At 41.6% G+C, this 20,774-nt stretch overlaps 3 protein-coding genes across 3 annotated transcripts; 1 reads left to right on the top strand and 2 right to left on the bottom strand.

Annotated features, from left to right (window-relative positions):
• Nucleotides 1-6,465: 6,465 nt before the first annotated feature.
• Nucleotides 6,466-7,270, bottom strand: LOC129523541 (keratin-associated protein 4-2). The gene has a single exon (XM_055388159.2). The coding sequence runs from the start codon at nt 7,198-7,200 to the stop codon at nt 6,790-6,792; it is 411 nt and encodes a 136-aa protein (XP_055244134.1). The 5' UTR covers nt 7,201-7,270; the 3' UTR covers nt 6,466-6,789.
• Nucleotides 7,271-13,151: 5,881 nt separating this feature from the next.
• On the bottom strand, nt 13,152-14,033 carry KRTAP4-1 (keratin associated protein 4-1). Its single transcript, XM_055388158.2, has one exon. The coding sequence runs from the start codon at nt 13,952-13,954 to the stop codon at nt 13,457-13,459; it is 498 nt and encodes a 165-aa protein (XP_055244133.2). The 5' UTR covers nt 13,955-14,033; the 3' UTR covers nt 13,152-13,456.
• A 4,612-nt stretch (nt 14,034-18,645) lies between these two features.
• Nucleotides 18,646-19,906, top strand: KRTAP9-1 (keratin associated protein 9-1). The gene has a single exon (XM_019026638.4). The coding sequence runs from the start codon at nt 18,686-18,688 to the stop codon at nt 19,421-19,423; it is 738 nt and encodes a 245-aa protein (XP_018882183.4). The 5' UTR covers nt 18,646-18,685; the 3' UTR covers nt 19,424-19,906.
• Nucleotides 19,907-20,774: the final 868 nt, after the last annotated feature.

Below are 20,774 nucleotides of genomic sequence, written 5' to 3'. Positions count from 1 at the left end.
TATTATATAGACTAGCAGAAGGAGTGTAAGTTTTTCTTTCATATACCTTTTTAAATTTTAAACTAATTTTATGGTTGTCTTTTTAGAAGTTCATGATTAAAGACTTCACTTAGGTAAACATCAAGGAAATTAGAATGAAGTGAACCCAACTGATATTTGCAATCAACACTGAAGAACATGTGTTGTGTTTACCCCTCAACCTGGACGCATCGTATTAACATACCCTTTAAAGAATGACATGGGAAATGGGCTTCTCTTGTCAGGCATCACATCTATTATGTTAGTACTCTGACATTTTTGGAACGAAAACCTAGTATGTATTTTGGAAATAAAATGTAATTTCATTAGGTGAATTACTCTGACTTAGTTATAAGACTGTGAAATACATAGAGAGGCCTACAAAAGGCATGTCTAATTGATAGATAAATTATCATATTTCCAATTCAATTAAGTTCCTATTTATAATAAAAATCAAACTGTATTAAAATATTTAAGAATAAGCATTAAACAATGCTACCATTCTTGCTATGAAGTGGTATGTGTAATTAGAGCAATATTTAAAATAATATGAATACTCATATGCCATTCAGTAAATCTCTTTGTTCTAAACTGTCTTCAATCACTGCTTTATCTTGACTTTTAAAACTTAAATAGGATATTTCAGTTCACCTTGGATTTTAAAAAAACTTTTTAAGTGAAAAAACATACTAAAATATATAACATATATACATTAATTAATTAATAATTGATATAACTAATAATTATTAAGCAAGCATGTATGTACCCAAAGCCTTCGTCAAGAAATAGAATCTTGTCATCCATAAGAGGTGCTCCTATATGTCTTTTCTGGACTGTATCTCCCTCCCTCCATTCTAGAAGTAATCACTATTCTGATTTTAAATCCTTCTACTGTATTTTTTATAGTTTTTCAACCTAGACATGCATCCCTAATAATACAGTTTATTTTCCCACATTTTAAAATTTAATCTAAATGGAATCATAGTATGTGTATTTTGTGTTTTGATTATCTTGCTCAATATTGTGTAAGAGCTGGGGCAGCAGCCTCTAAGTTAGCCCCATTGTTTCTGCCACCTGGTGCTCATGGTCTTAAGTAATTCCAACCCTTTGAGTAACTTACTTCTAACCAACATCATATGGTACATTGAATGATTAAGTTATTATTCAAAAGATTGTCACTTTCTTCTTGTTGGCCAGCTCTGGTTTGCTCTCACGCTCACTCTCATTGGGTTTGATGAAGCCAGCTGCTATAAGAGACAGAGATCCAGGTGGTAACAACTCGAAGACAGCCCCCATCCAACAGCCCACAAGGAACTGAGGCTCCCTCTAATTGTCCTTGGGAGCTGAATCCTGTCAACAACCATTTAGTGAGCCTGGATGCGGCTGCTTCCTAGTTGAGGCTTTAGATGAGACTCTAGTGACAGTGAACACCTTGATTACAGCCTTGGAAAACACTATGATGCAGAGAACATAGGTAAGGCTTGCCTGAATTCTTGATCCACAGAAACTGTGAGATAATGTGTGTTGTTTTAAGCTGTTAAGTTGTGAAGTGATAATATAAGGCAACAGTAGATAACTAGTATAGATTTATCTGGTAACATACAGCCCATGGAAGAAGAGGAAGGGATCAAAAGGTGCAGAGAAGGGAGGCCGAGGTGGGTGGATCATGTGGTCAGGAGATTGAGACCATCCTGGCTAACATGGTGAAACCCCAACTCTACTAAAAATACAAAAAGTTAGCCGGGCGTGGTGGCATGTGCCTGTAGTCCCAGCTACTCTGGAGGCTGAGGCAGGAGAATTGCTTGAACCTGGGAGGCAGAGGTTGCAGTGAGCTGAGATCTCGCCACTGTGCCCCAGCCTGGGAGACAGAGCAAGACTCCATCTCAAAAAAAAAAAAAAATACAGAGAAGTGGAAATATTAAAATAGCTCTGGTCTTAAGGCCAAGCAGCTGACTATATTTCTGGGGTGAGTCTTGGAGACACTCTGTTTACAAAAGCAGTAAGGAATGAGCGGGTAAGAGAGCCACCAACATCAATGAGAAATTTAGTAGTGCCTATTCCATAAAGTCAGCATTTGTGATAAAAAGTTTTGTTATAGAACTAAACTTCCCAGGAGTAATGGGAATGATAAGATCCCAGAATAGCAAAGCCAGGAGGTAGCATTTAACTTTAAGAATTAGTGTAGGTATAATTATATGATATGCAGCAAGCAAGGAATGGCAAACTAGGCAGAGTGATCTGTGACTTACAGGGATCTGTAGTTATGGACAATAGAACATAGTGGTCCTCAGAACAGGACATAGGTGGCCAAAAGGGCATAGGAATAACTGTAGACTCTATGCATCAATAGCTATGTCTATATCCATATCTATATCTATATCCATAGCTAGCTACATCTATAGCTATATAATCTACATCTACAGTTGACCCTTGAACAACGGGTTTGAACAACATGGGTTCACTTACACATGGATTTTCTTCTGCCTCTGCCACTTCTGAGACAGCAACACCAGCCCCTCCTCCTCTTCCTCTTCCTCTCAGCCTAATCAACATGAAGATGACCAAGATAAAGACCTTATGATGATCCACTTCCACTTAATAAACAGTAAATATATTTTCTCCTCCTTGTGATATTCCTAATAACATTTTCTCTTCTCTAACTTACATTAATGTAAGAATACAGAATACAATACATATAACACATAAAATGTCTGTTGATTGTTTATGTTTTCAGTAAGGCTCTGGTCAACAATAGGCTATTAGTAACTGAGTTTTGGGAAAGTCAAAGTTATTCTTTAATTTCTGGCTGCACAGGGTATTGGCACCATAACACTTGTCTCATTTGAGGGCCAACTGTATATCTGTATCTCCACCTGTGTATGTGTATATTTCAACAGCTTAAGATTAAACAAGCAAAAAGATAAGTTGCTCCAATGGAAATTCATAATCCTTTATCCGGCTTCCAGATGTGAGTTGATTATTGGACCTAGAATGTATCAACTGAAGGAGAGGCCAGTCCTCCCAAAAACGGGGTCACAGCAAATAGTAGCCTCACTAGTCCTTTCCCATAAATACCCACAGCCATCTTCTCAGGGGAAAGTGGAATCCCCATGCATTTGGATCCTGTTCGATACCAGATCTGAGTTGACATTGACAGTTGGAAACCCAAAATGTGAACACAAACCCCATTAGGATCTCATAATGATGGTCGGAAAATAAATGGAGTCTTGATCCGGGTTAGTCTTACAGTAGTTTCACAGGGTGCACAGGCCCTCATGTGGTCATTTACCCAGTTCTCCAATGTAGAGTTCACCGATAACATTCCTTGACCTATGGAGTAAGAATTATTACAATAGGAAAGGCCCAATGGGAGCTCGTGACATTGCTTGGGACCTCTCACACATTCTCCACGCAAGTGAGTGGGTAGAAGCAAGAAATTAGAGACATATTCAAGACTTACAAATGCAGGAGAGATGAATACCACCTTCATATGATTCACTAGTTCAGACCCAACAAAACCCACATAGATCATGGCAGATGACAGTGGATGAACACAAACTCTGTCAAATAAAAATCTAATTATAGCCAATGCGATTGATGCATGTAGAATCATTTCTGGGACAAATGAACACAGTCTCCAATATGGGGTGTATGGCAACCAAACTGGCAAATGTATCCTTTTCAATAACCACCAGGAAGCAGCATCAGAAGTGAATCCATTTCACCTGGAACAGACAGTGGTGTTGACACTCTGTGCTGAACTAGGAATATGGTAATTCTCCTGATCTTTGTCACAGTATAGTCGCAAAAGATCTAGGCATTGTGAGCATCCTACAATACAGCATGTTGATCCACAATATTGATAATGTCATGTGAATCAGATTTGATGAACACAAAACGTGAATACTGTGGAGACCTTGCTAAGGATCCATGTGCTCTAGAAGAGAAGAGACAAGGATTCCAGAGGCTGCCACGCTGGTAATATTTTTAAGCGTCCTGTCTAGAGCATACCAGGACACCACTGCTGAATATCTGACCTGCCAGCAAGAGAGTGGCCCTGAGTCCCTCGTAAGGTACCATCCTATGAAGGGATCAGCCAATTACTTGCTGCTGATGGAATTGACGTACAGTCAGGTGATGGGCTTGCATTTTCTGCTTGCAGTGCCTCAGCCAGCACCGTTATATGGGGGCCCAAGAGAACTTGATGTGGCAGTGTGGAATCCTACCTAACTTCACCTTTGACTGATCAACCCCATATGGAGCACAAGGTGTGTGGCAATGGGCAGGTAACTGTAGATACCCTGTTATCCACAGTATACTTTATGCTGCACCATCCAGAAACAGCTGAACGGGTAGTGTGATGCAACCACCTCTTGAAGCCATAATGGAGGTCTCAGCTTGGAGATGACACCCTGTGAGGTGGAGCGCTGTTCTTCAGGATGCAGTAAGAATTATTACACCAATCACCATCACATGGTACTGTGTCCACAACGGGTAAAATACATTAATACAGAAAACCAAAGTGTGGACAGAGGAGTTGCTCACTCACCTTCATGCCCTGTGAGCCGCTTAAGGGAATTTGTGCTCCCTCCCAAATAACTGTAAGTTTTATGGAGAGGTCCTGGCTCCAAGAGGGGAGGAGCCACCTCGAGGGGGCATAGTAAGGATTTGATTGGAATTAAAGCTATGGTTGTTACCTTATCACTTTGGCTGGAGAAAAGCACATAAAGAAAAGAGCTGTTGCCACAGGCAATTGGCCTCATCATCATGAGGAAGTAGGACTGCTGCTATGCCAATGGGGACAGGGAGGAATTTATTTAGCACTTAAGTGATCCCCTGGGGCATGCCTGGTGGTTCTATTTCCAGCCTTGACTGCATATGAGCAAGTTCAAGGGCTCAAGCCTGATAAGGACACAGTAACCAAGGCTTAGAGCTCTCAGGATGAGGACTCGGGTTACCCTACCAAGCAAGTGACCTAGACCAGAAGCAGGGGTGCCCATGACCCCTCCTCTCATACGTTTCTCTAGAAACTGTGACCAACCAGTTGGAGTGAGCCTAATGAGAGAAATAGCTGCAGCTGAGCAGTGCCAGAGGTGGACTACAGGGCTCCCTATCCTGATCCCATTTACCAGAAAGATACCCCCATCCCCAAGCTAGTGTAAGTAGGACAGCCAGCAGCTCCCTTTGTTCACCCGCATACTTCTCCAGATAGTTGTCCTCAGCTTACAGGAGCCACCTCATCTGGAGGATTCTGCCCTCTTTGCATCCTGTTCCTCTCCCACAGGGTGGGCCATAGCTAGTGGTAACTGATGTAGGATTGTAAAGTTCCAACCACCTTACCTCTCAGAAAGATGGGTCTGTAATACCATTCACACTCTAGAGCTTCCTGTGGGGTCAAATGACAATAAAATCCTTTTGGGCTTAGCCTCTTCTACAATCTTATTCTGTTTCCGACAGTTCCTTACTGATTTCTCCTGAGAGCATGTTCTTATAAAAGTCACTTGCGCAAACATCCTGTTTTAGATCTTTCTTTGGTTTCTCCAACTTAGCGGCATGGCTCAGAGTGAAACCTTTTTCAATACAGCCTTTTTTAGGATAAGAATCACCAACACGGTGGTTGTGTCCTATCCCTCAGATAAAACGATGTGAAGAAAAAAACAATCAAAGACAACTAGTTTAAAAGCAAACATGCATATTGAAATAAAAACTTTAAAAATTAAAATTCTTAAAAGAAGACCAAAAAAGTAAAGGAACAAATAATAGAAAAAAATTGTAACGCGCAAAAATTGAAAAGAAAAAAAAACAGCAAAATGTTCAGAGGTGTCCATTCAGGTGACAGTAAACTCAAGAGTTGATCAAAATCTGTGGTAACCATTCATATTGTACAAAAACACTTTGAAGGACACTAATACTGAGATTAGGAATGCTGCTGTTTTAGATTGTGTGCTCTCTGGGGCAAACCCACAAAAGAGGATCTGAGAACATGTGGTATATTTGGACGATTAACCCAAGAAACACTGGAGGAAACTTGAAGAATGACCCTGGGAAGGAGGGAAAGTCATTATAGAGTGAGTTCATGATCAGAATGTTCCTGCAGGCATCTGGAATAAATCCTGCTGACGACATCTGGAAGACTGGTTTGACATACCCCCCACTGGAGGGAAACAAGCCAGGGCATATATTACCAACTCCCACTCATTCTCTGAGTGCTGTTCCTAGAGGCTTTAAGTCTCCAGCCCAGAGTTTGCTCCTTTATCCAGAGAAAGTCCTCAGGTAGAGAGTTCCAGGTGCCTGCTCTAAGGAACCATTTTCCTATATTTGAATGGAGAGTGCTGATAGGATAGAGATGGAGCCCCTGATATCATCTGCTGTGGTATTCTCCCTCTGCAGGGAAGAACATCAGAAAATTTGACAGGTAAGGATGAGAATTCAAGAAGGAAAAATGAGACACAATGCCCGTATATTATTTGTATGCCTCAAAAATTAAAATTTATTTAAGATAAAGGAATAGCTCCATGTGATAAATTATGGTAGAGAGCAAATATTTCAATTCAGGGAACATGGGGTTGACATATTTCAGAGAAAATTCAAACTTGTATTCATTTGGTAGAGGGTAGCAACATAGTGTTTGGTGAGCATATTTGGAGGCCAAACTCAATCCAAGAATTGGTTGGAACTGAGGTTGTCCAATTGGCCTTGCATGATTCAGTTCACAGGTGGACCATATCAAGAATGCTGGTTAATAAAGGCAGGTGAGTGTAGGTGAGGGCATCAGCAGCAAGAGCCACTAGAGCAGGTTGGGCGGCAGCAGGTGGACACACAGCAGCTGGGGCGGTAGCAGGTGGTCCTGCAGCAGGTGGTCTGGCAGCAGCTGGGGCGGCAGCAGGTGGGCTGGCAGCACACAGACTGGCAGCACTGGGGCCTGCAGCAGCTGGACACACAGCAGCTGGGGCGGCAGCAGGTGGTCCTGCAGCAGGTGGTCTGGCAGCAGCTGGGGCTGCAGCAGGTGGGCTGGCAGCACACAGACTGGCAGCACTGCGGTCTGTAGCAGCTGGACACACAGCAGCTGGGGCGGCAGCAGGTGGTCCTACAGCAGGTGGTCTGGCAGCAGCTGGGACGGCAGCAGTTCTCTAGGCCACAGCCCTGGTCAGAGCACACAGAGCCACAACAGGAGTTGACCATGGTGTCAGAGGGTGGAGGTTCTGGGTGGATTTCCAGGAAGGTGGGTTTGGAAGGTTTGGAAGTTTCCTTGCCCCAGATCCTCTTTTATACCCTGCTAAGGCCTGATGTCATCAGATGCAGCACTCTTTCCTTATTGTTTGTCCTGATATGTAGGCAATTATCAAATTAGGCAAGTTTGTTGTTCTGGTTAACTTATCCACATAGATGGAAACACTATCTCCTTTCCCTAATGTGTTAGGACTCCTTAGCTCAGCTCTTCCTGAACCACCTCCTGTGTCTCTCTTACTGTAGCTTCCTCCTAGAGCAGCCATGTGACATCTGCCTGTAAGCACATACTACGTGCTTCAGTCTCATTTGCTTAACACATCATGACTACTCTTGGGTGATTACTGTTCTTACAGGCCCATGACTCTTTCTGGTGACTCAGGAGGATAAAGCTGCATTTCAGTCTGATGGCTCCTTCATTATGGGTCAGATGGCCTGTGAAGGTTTCAGTGTGAAACAGATTTCAGTGCGAAACAGATGACCACTGGTGTGAGAACAAGAACACTGTAGGACCTATCACTTTTCTATCTTCCGCACTCTGAATGGTGACCCATTTTCTAGACCTTCTGATGAGAAATACAGAGCTGTTTTAAGGTGGAAAACTAAGCTGTGAAAGTTTGATGTTTCCTTTTCTGCAGAAACAACTCTCCAAAATTCAGATTCAGGGCCTCTTGGGGAATGTTGGCTTCAGAGAACAGCTGTACTTAAAGGTCCAAGTCCCTCATTTTTTTGCTCCCTGGGGCAGATTTTCCTTGTGACTTTGCCTTTCTGCCTTCCTAGCTCTAACAGGGCACATGAACTCATCTCTCCAGGTTCCAAAATTTTCTGGCCAACCCAAGTTAGATGACTCAGTATCTTTTTCTTGCTCTAATTCACTCCCAGCCCTCTTGCTTTCTCTGTTGAATTGTTGGGCCTTGAAGATGCCCTATACTCTGCTGCTTCCTTATAGAAGTTGTTGATCCAATTTCACACTTTACATCTTTGTTTTCAAAAAATAAATCAATAAAGAGAGAAAGAAAGCAGAAAACAGGTATCAAGAACAAAGGATATCAGCCTATATTTTTTCATGTAGGGATGGCTGACTATTGTTTCAAAAATGTGCAATGTTGTCAATTCATTAACTCATCAGTTAATAAATATATATGTATTTCCCCACCCTGAGGAGTCAAGGAACCCAGGGAAGGGAGTGGAAAAATGTCTAACTTACCGTGATAGAAATGTTTTAAGAACTGGGCAGCCTCTGCAGATAATCAGGGGAGGAGTTTCAGTGTAAGCTGGTGTTTCTGAGGGAGATCCAAGAACCAGATGGAGGGGATTGGATGAATGAGGGAGATTCCCTTTCTGCTCTCGGGTGCTTATAAGTCTAATAAATCAAATTGTGGTGTTCTTATGATGCTGCTATGTTCCAAGCCAGTTCCTACTCCTGCCCTGGCCCTAATTTCCAGGTGATTCAAGCAGAATGAAAACAACTTGGGCTCCCAAGTGAACCCCTGCTTGGTGCGCTGGCTGGTGTTCTGAGCCTGCACTGTTCTCTGGCTCTGATGTACCCAGACATCATATTTTATTGAGGGATGAAAGTGGGTTCCATGATGCTGTGGGATTAAGACCCTGTGAGCCCCATGGTGGTGTGCGAGAACAACTCTAAGATTTCCAGGAGACCTTGTATTCTGGAAAAGAATCGTGCCCTTGAGAAGCCGTGACGATTGGTGCCTGCTGATGATTCAGTAGAGATCACTTTATGTTGACTATTTTTCTTCATGATGTGAGTGTGTGTGAGAGTGTGTGTGTGTGTGTGTGTGTGTGTGTTTTCCTTAAGATAAATTTAGATTATGTTTAGGAATCTCTCACGATTTCTTCTAGTACTTTAACAATTTCATTTTTTCTACCTCTACTCAGCTATAATTGAAATATAAAACTGTATGTATATAAGGTGTACACTCTGATGCTCTGATATGTATATATTGTGAAATTATTGTCGTGATCAAATTAGTTACACCTCCACCACTTCACATATTACCGTTTTTTTGAGTGTGTATAGTGAGAACATTTTAGATCTAGTCTTTCAGCAAATTTTAAATATATAATACATTGTAATTAACTACAGCCACCATGCTGTACATTAGATCCTCAGAACCTATTCTTATAAATGAATATTTTCTCCCTTTGATCAACATTTCCTCATTTCCTCCATCCACAACCTTTGACAATCACCATTCTACCCTCTGTTTCTATGAGTTTTTAGATTCCACATGTAAATGAGATTATATGTCTTTCATTGTCTGACCTACTTCACTTAGCATAATGTCCTCAAAGTCCATCCATGTTGTCCCAAATGACAGGATTTTCTTCATTTCATGGCTAATAACATTTCAGTGTGTGTGTGTTTGTGTGTGTGTGTAAAATCCTTGCAATCTTACATTGGTGTTTGTGCCTCTGAGGACACACTCTCCTCTTCCACACTTTACAAGTTCCCTTCGGCAGGGAAAGACTCTCAGCAGTCAATTCAGCCTGGGATTCTGGACGAGGAAGCTGGTAGCATTTGTGAACAGGCAGGGCTTACTCTTGGGGGTCTCTGGGTGAGTAAAACTCCTGCCCAGGCCCTGAGGTTCAGTGGGACTGCTGCCTGGGCTTTTGTGCAGCTGTGGCTACTGGCTGGGATCCACGGTTAGGTGTGGCCACTGAACGGTTTCATTTTTATGTTGAATATTTTATCTGGATGAAATTTGTTTTGATTTAACAAATGAAAATCTCTCCTTTTTTTCTTCATTCTGTACATCTTTCATTAATCTCTTTTATTCTTTCTTCCTTTTTTCCCTTTCCTTCTTTGTTTATTCCTGAATTTGGCTACCTGTTTTACAGTATATTTGAAATAATGCTTTCCATACTGCTTTTAAGACACCAGCTTTAGGATATAATTAATTCGTATAGACTTTTTTTTTTTTTTGAGACGGAGTCTCGCTCTTTTGCCCAGGCCAGAGTGCAGTGGCGCTATCTTGGCTCACTGCAAGCTCTGCCTCCCCAGTTCACGCCATTCTCCTGCCTCAGCCTCCTGAGTAGCTGGGACTACAGGTGCCCGCCACCATGCCTGGCTAATTTTTTTGTATTTTTAGTAGAGATAGTGTTTCACCGTGTTAGCCAGGAAGCTCTCGATCTCCTGACCTCGTGATCCCCCTGCCTCGGCCTCCCAAAGTCCTGGGATTACAGGCGTGAGCCATGTATAGACTTTTAAGTCAATTTCTGGGCTCTACTCAATGGCAAACTTCACTGTTTGAAAATCTCTGGGTTAGATATCTCTAACGTGACTTCCAGTTTACAAACCTATACATTTATGACTTTTTTTTGATTCCCTTTTACTTGATGACTCATTGTTATCCTTTATCCCTCCTATCCATGTTCATGCTTATCTTTTAAAATTTATAATTGTCCTCAGGTTCAGTCATGTAAAATCCCATTTTTAAGAGTATGGATCCTATAAGATATAGTAATTTTCCCTACATGCTCCTCCTAGGAGAGAAGCAATTCAAAGTAAAATACCCAGCCACAAATACCCGAAAGACATTTCTGTCTAACATAAATTATGACTTAAAACAGTGATATAAACTCTTCAAAAATTATTTTTCCCAACAACCATATTACTAGGTTAGTGCTGAATGCACCAAAGTCCTCCAAATATTAGCCATAATTAGATAGGCCACAGGAATAAATACAACCTGCATTTTTATACTTCTGGCAACACATCTTGCCTGTTTCGTGCCTATGTTCATTTCAAAATTTAACTGAGACATAAGCTAATGTTTACCCAGAAAAGTGTATTTAGATTCTCATAAGAATAGAGCGATACCCTTACAAGAAAGACTAAAATGTTAGAACTCTTTCATCCAGAAAGAAAATAGAAGGTTGGTTAAGAAACTCTTAAAAGACTTGGCCGGGCGCAGTGGCTCATGCCTGTAATCCCAGCACTTTGGGAGCCCGAGGCAGGTGGATCGTGAGGTCAGGAGATCGAGACCATCCTGGCTAACACGGTGAAACCCTGTCTCTACTAAAAATACAAAAATTTAGCTGGGCACGGTGGTGGGTGCCTGTAGTCCCAGCTACTTAGGAGGCTGAGGCAGGAGAATGGCGTGAACCCGGGAGGCAGAGCTTGCAGTGAGCCAAGATTGCGCCACTGCACTCCAGCCTGGGCGACAGAGTGAGACTCCATCTCAAAAAAATAAAAAGAATGTGACTTTCTTTATGACACTAATGCTATATTGCTCTACTGATATGATAATGTACTTTAATTTTTGCCATTTTCTTCTTCGTCCTTGTCTAAATTTTGCTTCTAACTAAAGTCGTTAACTCTTGGGCCTATTGATATTATTTGGTTATGGAATGGAAATTATCTCAAAGACATGAGAAACTGTGATAAGTTTGAACTTCCAAAAGGGAAAGTAGTTGCTAAAGAGCAGAGGAAACAACCAGATGGCTGCCTTGGAGCTAGGCTGCCTTGGGTAAAACATTCACTTGTCATGGGGAGATGAGAGGCTGCTGTAAACACGGTGACACACGCTGTAAAGACAAAACAGATAACATTTCTTGACAATTTGCTTTGCCTATCCCAGACAAGTGTGGACAGTAATTGGTATTTAGGTATAAATTATACCAATGAAAATGAGAAATCTACCAGTATTTCTCGCTTTACCTTCCTGCTGTCTACCCATCAGCTGAGTGGCACCCCCATCATTTGCAATGATCTTCCACTGCATCTGTGCTTCACCTTGACAGCCTTGGCATTACTGCTTACTGCACTCCTGCCCATATTTTATGATCCTTCATGATTATTATCATTATTGAAAAGAGTATTATTTCCCCATTTTAGAACATCTATAATTTTTTTGGTCCTTTCCTGAGGATAATTTTTATTCTATTAACTCTTGTATTTTGCTGAAGTATATATTTTTTTCATGTGGAAGTGACATCAGGCAGAACAAGCAAAGCCATGTGGCTACAGGAGACATATGGTTTGCTTGTCTGAATATGACCAAGTTTACCCGAGATACAAGAAAGCTGTAGGGTCTAAGCATATCCCAAGAGTGCATTCTTAGCTCACAGCTTAAAATTACAGCCTGAGTCCTTCTCTTTTACAACTCTATCATTGCCTACCATTCAAACCCTTACCCAACTCCTCCCCGACTCTTCCCCAAAGAGGATATTCCCTTGTCCATGTGTGGCTCCATCTTTGACTAAGAGCTTTCTCATTTGCCTATGACTTTTAGTATAGTACCATTAACATAGAGGTGATGGGATGAGGCCAGTGAGGTTTAACTTCCACCACATTTGGTCAACAGCAACTGTTTCTTAGCTCATCTCAGTCTTGTCCTCATAAGAATGTAAACATTTTCCTATATTTTCCTCCTCTTCATTTCATGGGTCTGTGACCTGCACATCTTCGCTGTACTGACTTAACTCATTCTATTATTAAATGTGTGTATATGTATATTCCTAATGTCTTACTCTTCCCCAAGACAGAAAGTTCTCCTCTGATCAGTACTACCCAGCATAATCTATCTACTTTGCTCTTTCCTCTTATTTCCAAGATTAGACAGTGAGCTCCTTTTAGGAAGCTCCTGTGCCTCACATATCTTGATGTGATCTCCAGAGCCCAACAGTGCAATGAACATGACAGATGATCAATAATTTCATTGACTGAATAAGAAACTTTTGTTAGTTAAATACAGCGAGTTATCTTATTTTGAAAAATTTATGAAGTCCTTTCTATAATATAAGCATTACATTATATTTACAAAATCAGTTTTCTTTCCTGGTCGTAGGAACCCAAATTTGTCTTTATCTTGAGAGAAGTAATGCTAAAAAATAAACTGACAACTAATTCTCAAAAAAATTGAAAAAAGATAAAAGAATTACTGATATTAAGATAATATTTATTGAAGAAGAGTTAATATGTAATTTTGAAGGTCAAATCAAGCATAACAGTCAGAGACTTAGAGGCTTAGTCTAACTGCATCATGCATCTGAGGTCTGAATGCTGGGAAGAGATCCACGGGAAAAATGAGTGGTATTAAATGTAGATGGACGCCCTTTCACCAGTTACTTAGTGGAATAACAGGATAATAAAGCTGATGGCCATTTAACACATGGACAAGTTGATATAAATGACACTTTCATATCATGTGATGGTGACTGGCTCATGGTTGATAGTCCAATATGAGGTTCAACAAGAGGATCCACAGCAGCTGGGGTGGCAGCAAGTTGTACGGCAGCAGGTGGTCTGACAGCAGAGTGGACGGCAGCAGCTGGACACACCACAGCTGGGGCGGCAGGTGGTCTGACAGCAGAGTGGACGGCAGCAGCTGGACACACCACAGCTGGGGTGGCAGCTGGTCTGACAGCAGAGTGGGCGGCAGCAGCTGGACACACCACAGCTGGGGTGGCAGGTGGTCTGACAGCAGAGTGGGCGGCAGCAGCTGGACACACCACAGCTGGGGCGGCAGGTGGTCTGACAACAGACTGGGCGGCAGCAGCTGGGGCGACAGCAAGTGGTCTGGCAGCAGGTAGTCTGAGAGCAGGATGGGCGGCAGCAGCTGGATACCACACAGCTGGGGCAGCAGCAGGTGGTCTGGCAGCAGCTGGGGCGGCAGCAGGTCTCTTGGCAGAGGCCTTGATCACAGCCCTGGTCAGAGCAGACAGAGCCACAACAAGAGTTAACCATGGTGTCAGAGGGTGGAGGTTCTAGGTAGGTTTCTAAGACAGTGAGTTTTTCGAATGTGGGAATCTCCTTATCCCATGTCCACTTTTATACTCAGCTGAGGAGCTGTTGTCACCATGTAGAAGCTATTTCCTTGTTATTGTTTATCTTAATAGATAGGCAATTATCAAGTTAGCTAATTGTGGGAAAAAATCTGTATAAAAGGTGGAATGCACTTTTATTCTTTCTCTGTGTTAGAGTTTAGCCAATCCAGTCTTTCCTCCTCCTCTTGTCTTCAGTTAATTTAATGTGTCATTTAATTTCAAAGACTTGTAATCTTACTCATCCAGTCGATTGTCAGGTGACAGATCACTTGGAACTCAGCATTCTGTGTGTCATCCTGAAAACTGTGTGTCTCACAGCAGTCCTCAAATGGGATGATGTTTCTTGTTTTCTGAAGATTCTTCTGAGAAAAATAAACTGTGAAACAACTAGAAGAAAACAGCAGAAATTGTCTTAAAGTATTAGAAGTGGAGTGGATTTTCTAATACAGAAAAACTTAATAGCAATGAAGAAAAGGATTGAAAAAAATTTACAACAGAAAAAAACTCAAATGCCTGATTGAAAAACAAGAAGGCTAAAGAGTAAGCTGAAAGTAAATAATAATACCTTAACCAATCTACAAATAAATGAGCTAAATTTCTTAATGCATGAATACCTCTTACAACCCAATGAGAAAAACAACAACAACCAAACAGAAAATTGAGTAAAAGATATTAACAGTGATTTCACTAAAAAAAGAAATTTAAGTGCCTTTTGAGCTTCTGAAAGATGTTTAGTCTCACTCATAATTTAAGGTATTTTAATTGAACAACTTATGCACTCATCAAACCATCTACCGAATACCTACTGTGTGCCAGGTTCTACTGCATGCTCTGGGGATACGGCAGTGAATACTTGCTATTTGTAATGACAAATGTAAAATATTTAAGTTTAAAAACTTTAATAAATTGGTGAAATTATAAAGACATTGACATTTTAATGCACAGTTGGCAGGGATCTAAATTGAGGCAACTTCTTTAGATGGTAATTAACAGAATCTGAAATTTAACAGTATCTTAAATTAATTTACCATATTTTGAAATGTGCGTGTGTTTTGATTGAGCCGTTTCACTTCTAGAAATGTATTCAACAGATGCACCTATACATACCTTCCAAGATATAAGTTCAAGGGTATTCTTTGCAACATTGTTTGCAAGAATAGAGCCTGATTTTAAATTCTATTGTGTTTACGGAGGGGAAAGCCCTTGATGTAGGCAACACACACTAGTGCTCAGAGGCAGTGAAGCATCACTTTCTTTTTATCACCAAAGAAACCTCTTTGACCTATTCTTGCAATTTTTCTATAAGTGCAAGATGACATTAATTTTTAAAAAAAGAAATTAAGAATGTTATCTCTTTAGGCCATCCCTATCCCATGCAGACACCTACTTTCCATTCAGACTGAGTTATTCAGGAAGGAGGGAAGAGGGGATGGAAGGAAGGATACAAGAACATATTTAGAATATATTTTTATGGACATATTTTATGACTATTTGGGGTATATATAAAAATTATGAAAATTCAGTTTGTTAGGCATAAAATGGCATAAAAATATCCATTGTGTCTAAGTTGATAATGATTTTATTCAAATTCTCCATATCTTTGTTTACTTTTCTTCTTCAAATGACCATTTTTGAAATAGTATGTTTAAAGCCTCTGCTATGATTGCAGTTTTATCACCTTCCTGTCTATTTATAACAGGTTTTTTTCTTTGCACTTACTTTGAATGTAGCCCAACTTCTTATGACAACAAAAATATTAATATTTTTGCAGACATAATTAATGTATCATAAGGAAGTCACTATCAAGGTCAAAGCAAGTGCAGGTATCATAGGCTTGGGATTCTGGTCTAACTGAGCCACAGTTCTATGGTCACTTGTTTGTTTAGAAATAGTTAGCCCTCTCTGTCTGAAGGCAGGGGAGACAGCTTAGAGATAACCCTTCTCCTTAAAACAAGTATGTTTTCGACATGGTAGTTGACTCAGGCTGGTGGTCAGGAATGAAATTCAACAACAGGATCCACAGATTGGTGGTCTGGCAGCAGACTGGATGGTAGCAACCGAACTCACAGAAGCTGCGGCAGCAGCAAGCGGTCTTGCAGCAGGTGGTCTGGCAGCAGCTGGGATGGCAGCAGATCTCTTGGCAGAGGTCTTAACCACACCTCTGGTGACAGCAGAAGGAGCTGCAGCAGGAGCTGACCATGGTGTCAGAAGGTGGAGGTTCTGGGTGTGGGTTTTCAGTGGCATAAGGTACTAGAGTTCATAAGCCTTCTTCCTTCCAATTTTCCTTCTCTACCCTGCTGAGGACTTGCCATCACCATGACCTGGGTTATTTTCTTGCTATTGTTTATCTTACCTGAAGAAAAATGATCAGATATTCTGATTGAAGCATGACATTGTAGCAGTTAGCCTTGGTTTTTAAAATGGGTGCTAAGGTAATTTCCATTTAATCAGTTATTTATCCCTAAAAGCACCATTTTTCTTCCTTTTTTGTTTTAGCGTCATCTCATCCATTCCTTCATATACTTTTCAGTGTGTCATTTGATATTCTGAGCACAGGACGAGTCATTCTTTTGTGTTCCAACCATTTAATTTCCTGTTCCTGAATGAGCTGCACAGCCACAGTACCTTCAATTTAAACAGTACTTAAAATAGATGTAAACATGGACATGTTAATACCCAAAAAATAAGACCCCAGTACATTATAGCAAATAGCTGCTAATGAAATCAGCACAGCACACTTATAAATTATGAAGTAGCTAAAAAACATTTAAGGCACGTGGCTTCAAATTTAACTTGTTCAGAATAGAATTGCTCATTCTGTTTCTTTTCTGAACCAATGCCCTAATTAATTCCCCAGTCCTATTACAAATGGTTGTTGGTCCAAATTTTCAAGCTAGGGCTGAGCGCAGTGGCTCACGCCTGTAATCCCAACACTTTGGGTGGCCGAGGTGGGTGAATCACTTGAGGTCGGGAGTTCAAGACCAGCCTGGCCAACGTGGTGAAAGTCCATCTCTACTAAAAATACAAAAAATTAGCCGGGAGTGGTGGCACGTGCCTGTAGTCCCAGCTACTCAGGAGGCTGAGGCAGGAGGATCATTTGAACCCATGAGGCGGGGGTTGCAGTGAGCCAAGATCACGCCCCTGCATTCCAGCCTGGGCAACAGAGTAAGACTCTATCTCCAAAAAAAAAAAAAAAGTCAAGCTAGTAAATGTAAAGTTCTTCATTCAATAATCATGTTTTGGTTCCCACTATGTGCCAAACCCATTCTCAGGGTGGAGACACAAGTGAAGAATACTCCACCCCATCCTCTCCTTCACTATAACTTCATTCTGACTCAATGAACTGCACCAGATCATTTTACGGGATGAACTGGCAATGCCATTACCCATATGCTGGACCAGCAAACAGAGGCTGTGTCCACCTTCACAGCTAAGGTCAGGATGCCTCAGCAGCAGAGATGGCAGAAATTTTTAGCCACAATTTAAGTCAGAGCAAGTCAAGCTGTATCAAAAGACCATTTTGTTGCCAGTGAAAATAAAAAACTCCTTATTTGAATAGATTAGCCAGATATGGAAATTGCTAAGCATCCAAAATATTGTGCAACTTATTCTGTCTTTTCCCCATTAATACACATGATGGAGTCATTCTCGTCCCGTTTGTTCCTTCATTTAAAACACACAATGGTGTTTGTATTTTTAAACTGCAATTCAAAGCAAAATATTTTAGTTGTCTGACTAACTGCTTTTAAACTTTTCTTTGCACCACTAAGCCTAAACATCATGTACCCAGGGATGTTTGTACTCAGGGCCATCAACAGATGTGGAGCTCAGCATGGAAAAGATTACGACAATTACAACTGAGCCCAGTCCCCTGTTTCAGGAATTGAGATACCCAAGTGGAGTTGCTATTACTATTAGAATTACTGTCATTGAATCTGTGTTTGTGTGACACAGATGAAAAGTTTGATAAAAAATAAATTTTAACTGAAAATATTTTAAAATATGGTTTACATTTGTCACCTTGAGTTAATCACCATGTTCTAGTGCTGGAGGGGAAAATGTAGGTGGTGACAATAGTTCTGGCCTCTTCAAGTTAGTTTCAGTTGTCAGGGGATCAGTCAATGTACTCTGTCTTAAAGAATGATAATTCAGGCGAGGCACAGTGGCTCACGCCCGTAATCCCATCACTCTGGGAGGCTGAGGTAGGAGGATCGCTTAAGTCCAGAAGTTCAAGGCCACAATGAGCTATGATCGCCCCACTGCACACTAGCCTGAGTGACAGGGTGAAACCTTGTCTCTAAGATAATAATAACGGTAAAATAATAAATAAAAATATATACTTTATAGTTAAATGATGCTATTGATGTTGATCACCTCTCTCACTTCTGGATATAAGTTTTTATGGGTTATCTATTATTAAGTACAACAATCATTTATTTTCAGAAGATTCATAACACTTAAGGAACACTTCCTCCCTGGGCAATTCCCTATAGGTTATGAAAAATAATGTCATAAATAATAACCAGGAAAATTCTGCTCATTGGTTCCAGATTTGGGAACCAGTGTATAAAAGGTCCAGATACTAGAAGGGGGTCACCAGATTCTTGGAAACTCACCTCTGAACAGGAGCCCACCCTCCACCCCTGACACCATGACCCACTGCTGTTCCCCTTGCTGTCAGCCTACATGCTGCAGGACCACCTGCTGCAGGACAACCTGCTGGCAGCCCACCACCGTGACCACCTGCAGCAGCACACCCTGTTGCCAGCCCTCCTGCTGTGTGCCCAGCTGCTGCCAGCCTTGCTGCCACCCAACTTGCTGTCAAAACACCTGCTGCAGGACCACCTGCTGCCAGCCCACCTGTGTGACCAGCTGCTGCCAGCCTTCCTGCTGCAGCACACCCTGCTGCCAGCCCACCTGCTGTGGGTCCAGCTGCTGTCAGCCTATTTGTGGGTCCAGTTGCTGTCAGCCTTGCTGTCACCCGACTTGCTATCAAACTACCTGCTTCAGGACCACCTGCTGCCAGCCCACCTGCTGCAGGAACACCTCTTGCCAGCCCACCTGCTGTGGGTCCAGCTGCTACCAGCCAAGCTGTGGGTCCAGCTGCTGCCAGCCTTGCTGCCACCCAACATGCTGTCAAACCATTTATAGATCCACCTGCTGCCAACCATCCTGTGTGACCAGCTGCTGCAGCACACCCTGTTGCCAGACAACCTGTGGTGGGTCCAGCTGCTGTAGCCAAACCTGCAATGAGTCCAGCTGTTGTCTGCCTTGCTGCCGTCCCACCTGCTGCCAGACCACCTGCTACAGGACCACCTGTTGCCGCCCCAGCAGCTGTTGCTGCAGTCCTTGCTGTGTCTCCAGCTGCTGCCAGCCTTCCTGCTGCTAATCCACTTGCTGCAGACCCACCACCCACCAGAGACATATTTCCTGAAACATTTTGTCAAAGTTCCTATTCCACCAAGAAACATTTCCTAAGCTTTTCTGAGAAACAACATTCTGACACTGAACTTTGTGATCATCTTCTTCCTACCATGCTTGGGATTCTGCTGAAGGTATGCAGTCTACCTCACTTTCATTCTTCTTCATTCCCTCTGTGTTAATGTACCAGATGGTGGTCAGTCAGCTCCACCTAACTGACATGGATACATGGTCTCAGCCACAGAAAGTGGTCATCAGCTTTTGCCCCTATGGAACTTAAAAAAAATTCTTAAGACTGCATATCTAACTCTCTATAATGATCAATATTGATCATCTTTTTAGATATATGCATTTTATTTAGTAGCCTCTGCCAGATTACTAAACTCTTTCATGATCACTTTTAATTGTCTCCCTACCTGGTCTTTCCTAATAAAATTTATATTATCCTGCATCCTATGGTATGATTTTTGTTCCATTTGTTTGTTTGTTTGCAGCAGTTGCTTTGTGAAGCCTTACTTTTGAGTTGTGGTTTATATTTATTATCTTGTTCAAGTCTCACAATGACCTACAAGTTGGACAGAGCAAACATTTTAGTGATGAGAAAATGATTTGCCATACAACTAGCAATTGACAAGGGAAGGTTCAATGGCCAGGTACTTTGAATCCAGGTTAAGGACACTTTTTTAAAAACACTTTTCTCCGGGTAGATGCAACAGTGGTGATTGAGTGCAGGGAACATGTACATTTTAAGTCACATCTCAAGCAAACACTTTTCTATCTACAAAGCACTTCCCAAATACTCTCCCCACCTCTATGACCATTAGAGACCATCTTTAAGAGTTCTAGAAATGCTTTTACACTCTTGGTGGGAGAGTGAATTAGTTCAACCATTGTGGACAACAGTGTGGCTATTCCTCAAGGATCTAGAACCAGAAATGCCATTTGACCAAGCAATCCCATTACTGGGTATATACCCAAAGGATTGTAAATCATTCTACTATAAAGACACCTGCACATGTATGTTTATTGCAGCATTATTTACAATAGCAAAGACTTGGAACCAACCTAAATGTCCGTCAGTGATAGACTGGATAAAGAAAGTGTGTCACATATACACCATGGAATACTATGCAGCCATAAAAAGATTGAGATTATGTCCTTTGCAGAGACATGGATGAAGCTGGAAGCCATCATTTCAGCAAACTAACATAGAAACAGATAAACAAAACACTGCATGTTCTCACTTATAAGTGGGAGTTGAACTGTGAGAATACACGGACACAGGAAGGGGAACATCACACACCAGGGCCTGTCGGGGG

The sequence above is a fragment of the Gorilla gorilla genome, chromosome 4 (assembly GCF_029281585.2).
Source record: "Gorilla gorilla gorilla isolate KB3781 chromosome 4, NHGRI_mGorGor1-v2.1_pri, whole genome shotgun sequence".
In the NCBI taxonomy this organism is placed as follows: Eukaryota; Metazoa; Chordata; class Mammalia; order Primates; family Hominidae; genus Gorilla; species Gorilla gorilla.
The sequence above is the reverse complement of the archived record's forward strand: the minus strand, read 5'-3'. Positions and strand labels throughout refer to the sequence as shown.

What these genes read in the sequence shown, in the direction of transcription:
- LOC129523541 (XM_055388159.2), bottom strand. Translation starts at nt 7,200, where the DNA reads ATGGTCAACTCCTGTTGTGGCTCTGTGTGCTCTGACCAGGGCTGTGGC.
- KRTAP4-1 (XM_055388158.2), bottom strand. Translation starts at nt 13,954, where the DNA reads ATGGTTAACTCTTGTTGTGGCTCTGTCTGCTCTGACCAGGGCTGTGAT.
- KRTAP9-1 (XM_019026638.4), top strand. Translation starts at nt 18,686, where the DNA reads ATGACCCACTGCTGTTCCCCTTGCTGTCAGCCTACATGCTGCAGGACC.